Source organism: Stenella coeruleoalba (genome assembly GCF_951394435.1).
Source record: "Stenella coeruleoalba genome assembly, chromosome: 2".
NCBI classification, from domain to species: Eukaryota; Metazoa; Chordata; class Mammalia; order Artiodactyla; family Delphinidae; genus Stenella; species Stenella coeruleoalba.
This window is the reverse complement of record NC_137147.1, coordinates 123915543-123925510: the sequence shown is the minus strand read 5'-3', so window position 1 is coordinate 123925510 and position 9968 is coordinate 123915543. Positions and strand designations below refer to the sequence as shown.

Sequence of the window (9968 nt, the reverse complement as noted above, 5' to 3'; positions counted from 1 at the left end):
TTGGGAAGCTGAGCAGCAGGATCAGAGAGGGTTTCGAAAATGGGGACAAAGTCTGAAGACCAGCCAGGTGTCTTCCCGGGTCCTCTGGGATCGCGCTGCTCCAGACGGCTCCCTTGCGCCACCTGGTGTCCCATCCCCGCCACTGCCCAGAAACCACGTGTAAGAAAGTGCTTGCAACCTAACTACGCACCCTGGTTTAGACCCACACTAGCCAATAGAGAAGGGGGAGGCGGGGCAGGGGAAAGCGAGAGTCCAATCACCTCCCGCTTTCCGAGGAGAAGGCGGGGCTTGGGATTTACCACGTTGGGTTTGTCCGCAGCGCTAATTACTTTCTCCAAAGACTGGAGGGCTCACTCCGGCTGGCGCCGCCGCCTCGCGCGCTCCTACTCCGCCGCGACCGTCCGGGGAGGGGGGGGGGGCTACTCCTCCCAAGTACCATGTGTGACGGCGCCCTGCTGCCTCCTCTCGTCCTGCCCTTGCTGCTGCTGCTGGTTTGGGGACTGGACCCGGGCACAGGTAGCGCTCCCTCTCCCACTGCCTCTTCTTCGCCTGTGCCTCTCGCGGCCACCTTCCCCCTGCCCTCCGGAGGCATCCTGGCGGCCTCCGCCTGCCCGCGCGGCCCGGCTCCGGCGGCAAACCGCTGACAGCTCCGGGGTCGAGTGGGCGCGGGCCGCGGCCGGAGGACTGGGCTCCGGGCGGTTGCCGGGAGGCCGCGCCGCCGCCGGTTCTCCGGACGCCGATGCCGTGGCCGCGTCCCCGGAGGTGGTCGGGCGGCCGCGCCGGAGACCGTTCCGGCGGTGGCGCGGGGCACGGGCGGAGGCTCTGGCTGGCATGGAGGTGCTGGGGCGAGGGAATGGAAGAGCGAGCCGGCTCGGGGCCGCGCTGTCTCCGAGCTGGAGCTGGATGCCCAGCGCTGGACCCTGCGCCCGGCGGGCCGGAGGGCGGGCCCCGCCGCGCTGACGCGTCTCCTTTCTCCCCGCAGCTGTCGGCGACGCGGCGGCCGACGTGGAGGTGGTGCTCCCGCGGCGGGTGCTCCCGGAAGACGTGCACCTGCCGCCGCTGCCCGGCGCTCCAGGGCCCCGCAGGCGCCGGCGCCCCCGCGCGCCCCCAGCCGTCCCGCGCGCCCGGCCCGGCGAGCGCGCCCTGCTGCTGCACCTGCCGGCCTTTGGGCGCGACCTGTACTTGCAGCTGCGCCGTGACCTGCGCTTCCTGTCCGGCGGCTTCGAGGTGGAGGAGACCGGCGCAGCCGGGCGCCGCGGACGCCCCACAGAGCTGTGCTTCTACTCTGGCAGCGTGCTCGGCTACCCCGGCTCTTTCGTCTCGCTTAGCGCCTGCGGCGCCGCCGGCGGCCTGGTACTGCTCGCTCCCCCTCCGGGTCTGCCTGGCGATCTGTCGCGGCGCCGAGGGTGGGGGTGAGGGGTGGTTCCCGGGGAGGGCTGGGATTGGGGTGGGGCCTCCGGCGTGCTCTGCCGCTGGCGGGAGAGAGCACCCCCAACCTTCCAGAGGGTCTATGAGCAGAGGGCTAGAAAGGGGAAGCGACCTGTTATCCAGTACCTTCCACTGGCCGTCCTAAGCCTCAGAGGTGCGCCAGGCCAGCGCCGATATGGGGTTACATAGCGAGATACGCCGCAGCCCGCCCAGGGAGCACATGTTCAGCAGAGATGAAATCCGTCAAGCCCCTAGACTGAGAGGTGCGCTTGACCCAGGTGTAGAGAGAACTCTATTTGCATCTGCACAGGTGTGTATGTGTGCGTGTCATGAGGAACACCTATCTATATGTGTATAGCTCACCTATTTTTGGATGTGGGGATGGAGCATTGACCTCCTTTCTGTCCTTTTGAGTCTTTATGTACCTGGAAAAGTATATTTGGAGGGGTCCCCCGACGGGCCACTAACCTACTCTTCTTAGTTGAAACGTGAGAACCAGGAGAGGGAGGGTGTCTCTAATATTTTTACCTTATACTGCAAGCAGACATTTGTCTGGCACTCACCCTCAGCCAGGCCTGAGGAATGCTTACATTGGTGATGAACAATGTCATCCCCAGAAGCTCCCTCAATGTGGCAGTAATTCCTCCGCCACCCCACCCTGCTGCATTTGCGGCACCCGTGGCAGTGCTCCGAGGGGTGGAGGAAGTTCTTGTGCGCCTCTACCCTGCCTGTGCTCACACTGGCTCACTTGGCTACACTGGTGCCCAGACAAACACTTCCCAGCTTCTCCATCGTGCCCCCATAGAGCGCAGATGGCTGGCAGATGGGCTGCCCCCACCCGTCAGAGCCTGGGATGGGCTCAGAGAATGTTCCTCTGTCTTCTGGGGAAGTGGTTTCTGATATTCTTTTGTGTCTGTGCTTCCCTGGCACAAGAAACTGCTTCCCCCACCTCCACCTTATCTTGCTCCACCGTCTAGAATTCTCTAGCTCTTATCCACATAATGTGCAACAAGTTGGCATGAATCTGCAACAAAGCCAGAAACCCTGAGGGTCCAAGTCTTTATATGAGACTTCTGCTCTCTTACCAGCAGTGTAGGGGAACTTGGGAAGTAATTCCCAAGACTTGGCCTTCACCAGTTCCCCTTTTAGGATTTTTTGAGTCCTCATCAGAATGTGATCTCCTTTTGCTGGGCTGGGAGAAATTGGCTTCTTTGGTTAAACAAGGAAAATGGACCGTGGAGGGGGCCTAGTAGGAGCTAATGTGGAACAGGGGCGGGGAATGTGGGCTATGGGTGAGGAGGCTTAAGTAGGGGTGAAAAAGGCTCAGGTCACTGAAGGACTCGGGTCAAGGCTGTATCATGTTCTGGGAGGGACTGGAAGGCCCACATCATTTTTCCTGTTTTTGCCAAAGTGTTTAAAGTCTAGGTCACATCACTGTACTGAACATGGAAACATCTGAATCCCATTTGCTGCGGTTTAGTGAGTTTCTGTAGAGGTCAGAGTTTATACTTCTTGGTGTAAAGTTTCCAGCAAGGCGCTATCTGTGAAGGAGCCGAGGGTGGAAATCTGGATAACATTGATTTAAAATCCTCAGAGTGAGTACTGGGCCCTCTCACAGATGGCATCTGAGCAGTGAGAGTTCCCTTCCATCCTCCAGGTTTTCAGGAAGACTGTCCTTCCCTTTGGCACCATGTGAGGGCGCTGTGCTTTAGATAAAGGAACGAGGCCAAGAGGCTGAGTTCAGTGTGTGCCAACTGCGGAGGGACCTCTAAGACTTTAGATTTTAATTTCTGCTTGAGCAGACACTTCTGTTGTTTAGTCTGCCTTGATCATCCCATTTGTGTAAGCTGAACATTGGACATTTCTTCCTAAGTACACCCTATAGAGGAAGGGCAGAAGGCCAGGAGGCCAGAGACAGCAGGTGATTTGGAGAGGACCTCTTGGTGACAAGGTGGTCCTGCCTTTCTAGAAAAGAAAGCAACAGAACATAGGCTAACCAGGTTTGCATCGCACTCCACCTTACTTTGATTTTGGTTCCCCAACGTGCTTGAGACAGTTCAGCTGGGCGGTAATGCAGTGTTAGTCCTTCTGGACCACGGTGGAAGCACCATAGAGATGTGGCACGCCTGTTGTGTGTTTTTGAGGACTGGCTCAACCACGAGGTGTAGGGGAGGAGTGATGCCCAGTAGATGAGTTTTGGTGCCCACAGTTGGGAGCATTCCAAAGCCTCCTTGTGTCTAAAGAATCATGTAGAGCAGGGGTTGGCAAACATTTTCTGTAAAGGACCAAGTAATAAACATTTTCCACTTTGTAGGCCATATGGTCTCTGTCACAACTAATCAACACTGCCCTTTTAGTGCAAAAGCAGCCATAGAAGGTAAAGAAACAGATGGACCTGGCTGTGTTCAATAAAACTTTATTCCAATGTTGAGTATGAATTAAATCCTGCTGCATCTCACATCTCCAGAATGGCTTAGTGAGGAGTGTTGCCTGCGGGGCAGGGCATGCAGGCTCTGTTCCCTGTGTTGTCTGTCTCCAGAGACATTTGGTACCTGTTTAAAGGAGATGCATGATTAGATCATTACTTAATTAATTGTTTATGGGTCAGGGGAAGTAAATCTCATGCTCCATTTTGCTCCCTCCCCACGCCCCGCTTTTGACAGGGGGCAGAGGGGCGGGTCTGTGGTATTTACCCTGTATCTTATCTTGAAAAGCTGTGCAAGCTGCACTTTTTGGATCTTCAGAGACCATGGGCTCAGGTATTAACTGTTTTATGTTTATGCATCTTCATTTTATTTACATTTCAGAGAGTCCTCAGACATAACATAGGTTTTTGGAAGAGTTTCTGTAACCGTATAACTTCAAAGCGATGAACTTTGGGCATATGAGGAAGGTATTTTTCCTCCCAGAGGATTAATGTGAGTTTGGATCAGCTGCCTCGTGTGAATGGGACCAGATCATGGAAGGCCAGCAGAATTCGAAGAAACTTCAGGTTAAAGTTCACCAGAGCAGGCAGTGGAGGTGGAACTTCGGAGATAGAGTGAGTGTCAGTCTCTGAAAAGACTCTCTATGCTGCTTGTCTGAAATGAGTGGTTGGAGGGGCTGTTTTCATCCCCACACGTGAGGAGAGGTGGACAGAGAGGAGGGGTCTGGTCTGCTGAGCAGTGGCCACTCTTCCTTCATGAATACTGAGCTCAGGGGAGTCCACCGCCCAGAGTCTGTCCACCCCTTCTTGGCTGAGGCCGTGGCCTGCAGGGATGCACTATGGGTGAGATGTCGGGACCAGAGAGGACACCCAGGAGCTCTGGGCTGTGGCCCATTTTCCAGGCCACCCTGGAGGGACAGAAGGTCAAGGATAGTCCCAGCGTGCCTTCTCTGGAGTCACAGCCATGCTCCATAGGGGGCTGGCTTGTGGTCTCTCTCACCCAGGCCGCTCACTGGGGTCCTGATGGCCCAGCTGCCCTGGCTCTGTCTGGTGCCTGACCGCAGCGCGGGGGCCCTTGTGGTCGTCCTTCACCTGTGCTGCTCCCCACAGTCTTAGTTCCCATAGCTCTTCCTCCCAGTCTGTAAGAATGCTCACCTTTACCATAGGGGAAGAAGTGTAGTCTAGGTAAGAACAGGGGGGCTGAGTCCAGCCAGGCAGTGAGCAGGTGGCTTAGAAGAGTTGGGGGACCGCGTTCTCAAGAGGGCAGCCTGACTTCAACGATGAAGGAGCTGGTTTGGGAGGTTGCTGCCTTTCCCTTTAGAGCTACCCAACTCACTTTTCCTTGACCCAAAATTGCCCAGCTTTTTAATGCAACATCACTCGATCACTGACAGCTGAGTAGGAATTGGTCTTGGCAAAAAGTATACGATGGGGAGACCATTTGAAAGGGAGCAAATAGACCAAGCCATGTTATCTTGCATCATTATATTGATACAGGTGTGGGGAAGGCACATAGTCCTTAGTCATTCATCAATTAATATTACTGAAGAATTTATCATGCACAGCATAAATATACTTGTTAAATGCAAAGTATATTTTTTAAAACTTTGTAAAAAGAAACAATTGAGTGGATGTTAAGGAAAGTAGGAAGGGAAACAACAGTTGTGAAATTTGGGGTGTGGAAGAATTAAAGGGGAGAACTTGGAGCAGAGAATTCTAAGGCCTCCCACGGCCTCCTCTGGAAGGACGTTCACTCTGCCTCACGGTGACTTTCTATACCCATCGCTCATGGGCATCAGGTTGCCCATGAGTGTCACCTAGGATACCTAACCCTACCTCATTATTTACCTAGGGTACGTAACTAGAGTTTCCCACCTGAACTTTTATTTAGTTGGCAACATTTTATAAAAGAAAAAGAAATACAAGATGGGATGATGAACTGAAGACGTCTTCTTAGACTGATTGCATTCTTGGAGCTTATTTCCTGAACTCTGAGATACTGCAGCTGCCTGACCTTGGATGTGTGCAACAGGAGATGTTTTTGCAGCCAGTATGTCTGAGGGAACCACTCGGAGTCAGCGGTTAACCTTTCCCCGTGCACACTTCTGCACATGGGCACACAATTGCACCGTCACACTCCTGTTCTTTAGCAAGTGAGACTGAACAGCCGTTCCGGGCTGTGATCTTGAGCAAGTTGCTTACCTCCTTTGAACCTCCCTGTCTGCAGCCATACAAGGGTAAATAACATTGGCTTTGTGTGGCTGTTGAGAGAATGAAGTAAGATAAAGTCCGAAATCATTTAGTGAGAGCCTGGCACATTAAGGCATTGAAAACACATTTCTTCTCTTGCCCCACAGGCCATTCCCAGGCTTTTCCAGTTATAAATCAAGCAATCAGTCAACATAGTTGACTAAATGAACTGATCATTATCACACAGCTGCCATGTGTAGGACCCGCTGGTAGGCTCCCAACGAGCCTCAAAGAGAAATACTATGTGGGCCCTGTCTCGGAAGGCAGTCCGGGTTCGCAGGGGAAGGAAGGTGTGCTGGAGCCTGCAGGGTGACTGATGGGGAGAGCAGGGAGTGGCTCTGGGGTCTGATGGGGTGGGGCAGGTCCTTCGGGTAGAGCTGAAGGGAGTGGGCCTCAGGTTCTAGGTGGGAGGAGTGATGGCAAAGCCTCCTGGCCAGGTCCTTCCCGAGGTAAGGGGCCCACGAGCCGACTGTGGGATGGAGATGGGTGATGAACTGAATGGACAGGTGTCTGGATTAGATGAGGCGGGGCCCTGGGTGCCAACATAAGGCATTTAGAATTTATCCTAGACCAGTAGTTCTCAACCTTGAGCTGGCATTAGTGTTCCCTGTGGGATTTGCTACACTGATTGCTGGGTCCCACCTACTGGGTTTCTGATCCAGTCCGTCTTGGGGTGGGCCTGAGCACTTGAGTTTCTGACAGGTTCCCAGGTGCTGCTGCTGCTGTTGGTCTGGGACCATTTTGAGGATCACTGGCCTAGAGGCAATGGGGGGGCATTTCTGGCTACTGACCGGGGAGGAGCCCCTGGTCAGAGAAGTGTGGGGAGGACTGAAGCAGGAGAGCATTTGGAGGGGTGAGGTGATGGCCCTCAAGCCTTGGATGGTGGAAATGGAAAGGAAGGAAGACTACATGAGAGGGGGTCTGAAGGAGGAGCTGACAGTCTGTGACTAACTCTATCTAGTGATGGGAAAGGGGGAGTCTGGCTTTGGAACGAAGACCAAGTATCTGTGTTCAGGCCTTTGACATTTGCAGAGGCAGCAGCAGGATTTTGAAAAGGGGGCTCTGGATGGCACTCTGGGAGGGGCAGGGGGACTCCCTATGGAGGTTGGGAAGCCCCTCACGCCTGTGCCAGGTTGAGGATGCTCCTTCCCCGGGACACGTTCAAGCCCCCCAAACTCTGCTGAGGCCCCCCAGAAAGTCAGAGGCAGAGGAGGGCCTGCAATCACAGGATTGTTTTTCCTTCCGGAGAGCAGACTTGCTCCGCCTCTCCAACCACCTACGGTCACCTGTCCACGGGGAGAAGACTACCTAAGACCTGGTCCAGTGAACCCGGGAGCCGCAGTCTCCTGAAGAGGAGAGGCTTGGAGGGCTCCCTGGGCACTGAAATCCCAGTGTGGCCTTTGTAGGATGGTGAGGTCAGCAGTGACGAGGCAGGTCCCCTCAAACGGAGGACAGAGCATCAGATGGTTCCAGAGCATGGATACAACAGGGTTTCTTTATCTTAAGAGCATTTGCCGCATTATGCTGAGAAGTTGTGCTCATGTTAGGAAGTGGTACAAATCTTTCTGACCTTCACACATTTTTCCAGCTGCAGGAGAGCTAGTCCTGCTTCAGGGGGTGGGGTGGGATTAACAATACCCAGTTTATAACGCTCTCTTAAAGCAGCACAGAAACCCTTCAAAACCAGCTTCCAGAATAAAGAGAATTAAAAGGGAACCACTCAGAACTGTCATAATATCAGGTTATACCTGATACACTTTATTTGACCCAAACTTCTTTAGTAGGATACCAAATTTTAGAATATGTAAGATTTCTCTTCTAAGAGCACCATTTCATTGAGGATTGTTGTCTCCTTTGAGACCAAGTGGACTCAGGGCTTCCAGTCCTGTCTGCCGTGGGCATCTAGTTCCCCACAGTTCTCTTCAGATGGTGTTTGCAGCTCTCTTGCACCTAATGCAACCTGAGGCTTTTCCTTGCTGCCATCTGTGGAACAGGGAGGCCTTGGAAGAGCATTTCCATGTGTCTCACTTCTCAGCATAGATGGTGACTAGAGGAATAATGCAAACCCAAGCAACCCTGCTTAGCTCTTGGGACCACAGGGCAGCAATGTGCTAGAAGCCAGGGCAGAGCCCCATAGTCAGAGGAAGGCCCAGGTTGGTGCAGGTAGTCTGCATCTAGGGTACTTCCACGTGCTGGAATCAAGCATCTCTGGCACCCAGTTAAAAGCTAGGGAAGTGGTTCTCCACCCTGGCTGCACATGGAAATCTCCTGGTGAGCTTTAAAAAAATACCAGTGCCTGAGTTTCACCCCAAGGGATTCTAATTCACATGGCCTGGAGTGGGGCCTGGGCCTGAGTTTTCAAAGCTTGCCAAGTGACTGCACTGTGCAGCCAGGGATGAGGACCTCTGAGCAAGGGGGACTGCGGGAAGACCATGCTATTGCCTTCTATTCCAAGCCGGTCCAGTCCAGTTCATTCTATTCCATTCGAATCCATTCCATTACAGTACAGTTCACTCACATTTTCTTGAGTAACTGTTACGTGGCAGACATTGGAAAAATAAGAAGGCATAATTCCGATCCTGCCTCAAAGGAACAAACTACTTTTTAGGTTGGTTGTGACAGATGCCTCATAACACAGGGGATAGTGGGCTGGGACATAGAGTGCCAGGGAAGGGGGATTTTTTTTTTTTTTTTTTTTTTTACCGGGGAGAGGGGAGGGGAGAAGGAAGGTCAGGAAAAGATCAAGAGGGCTGACAAGTTTTTATCCTGGGATGAGATTGTGTGTGTGTGTGTGTGTGTGTGTGTGTGTGTGTGTGTGTGTGTGTGTGTGGCACGGGGGAGGGGGAGGTGGTGACAAGCGACACTTTTCAACAACGTTTTGTCACTGTGATGACCTGGTGAATATTAGCGAGGCTTCAGGGTGCCTAGTGACAGCACTTGGAGGGGGCAGGGGCAAGTTCCTTCCTTGTGGTGGCTCCTGAGGGGGAGGGCTGTGCCCTGCTCCCTCCCCCCAGGTGCTAGTCTTGGCCACAGGCCAGCTTGAAAGTCAGTTCCCAAGAGGGCAAGTGGCTGCCAGGTAGAGTATAGGCCATTAGTCCATGTGTCTGTCTCTCACCAGCATTGCCATTCTCTTTCCTGAATGGATGGAAACCAGCATGTGGGTTCCTCCAAAAAAGACCTTCTAAAGCAAAACCTCCCCCAAGGGGCTGGACCATGCTTGTGTGTGTGCATGTATGTACCTGTAGGCTTTCTCACCAAGGTGAGATTCTCCCTATATTGTGTCACATTAGAACTACTGGCTAACTGGCCTTTACCCTGTGGCTTGCATGCTAGGCTGAGTGAATGATAACTGGCTTTGAAAGTTCTAGACTCAAGGGGGCCTTTAACCTCCCAGAGCTGGAGCATTTCAGGAAGACTCCAGCGCCTGTCAAGGTTGAGCGTGTCCCCCAGGGAGCACAGCCCTCCTACAGCGTGGGGCCTATCCCATGCACTGTGCTGTATCTGCCAACTTTATTTCAACCACAGACGTTTCCACTGAAACGGTCATCAAGGACTTCTGCACTGAGGATTTCTTTTTTTTTTTGAATTTACTAATTAGATTTTATTTATTTATTTATTTTAACATCTTTATTGGGGTATAATTGCTTTACAATGGTTTGTTATTTTCTGCTTTATAACAAAGTGAATCAGCTATACATATATATCCCCATATCCCCTCCCTTCTTGCGTCTCCCTCCCACCCTCCCTATCCCACCCCTCCAGGTGGACACAAAGCACCGAGCTGATCTCCCTGTACTATGCAGCTGCTTCCCACTGCTATCTATTTTACATTTGGTAGTGTATATATGTCAGTGTTACTCTCTCA

The 9968-nt window shown here is 53.1% G+C and overlaps 1 protein-coding gene across 3 annotated transcripts in view; it reads left to right on the top strand.

Annotated features, from left to right (window-relative positions):
* Window positions 1–420: 420 nt before the first annotated feature.
* ADAMTS17 (ADAM metallopeptidase with thrombospondin type 1 motif 17) overlaps window positions 421–9968 on the top strand; it is a 350376-nt gene continuing 340828 nt past the window's right edge. For 2 of the 3 annotated variants that reach the window (XM_079912255.1, XM_079912254.1), the window contains exons 1-2: window positions 421–516; window positions 983–1353. In XM_079912255.1, the coding sequence (XP_079768381.1) occupies window positions 438–516; window positions 983–1353 (450 nt within the window). In that variant the 5' untranslated portion in view covers window positions 421–437. Of the gene's footprint in view, window positions 517–982; window positions 1354–4262; window positions 4469–9968 lie in introns of those variants that run through there. The other variant, XM_079912256.1, reaches the window with a different exon arrangement.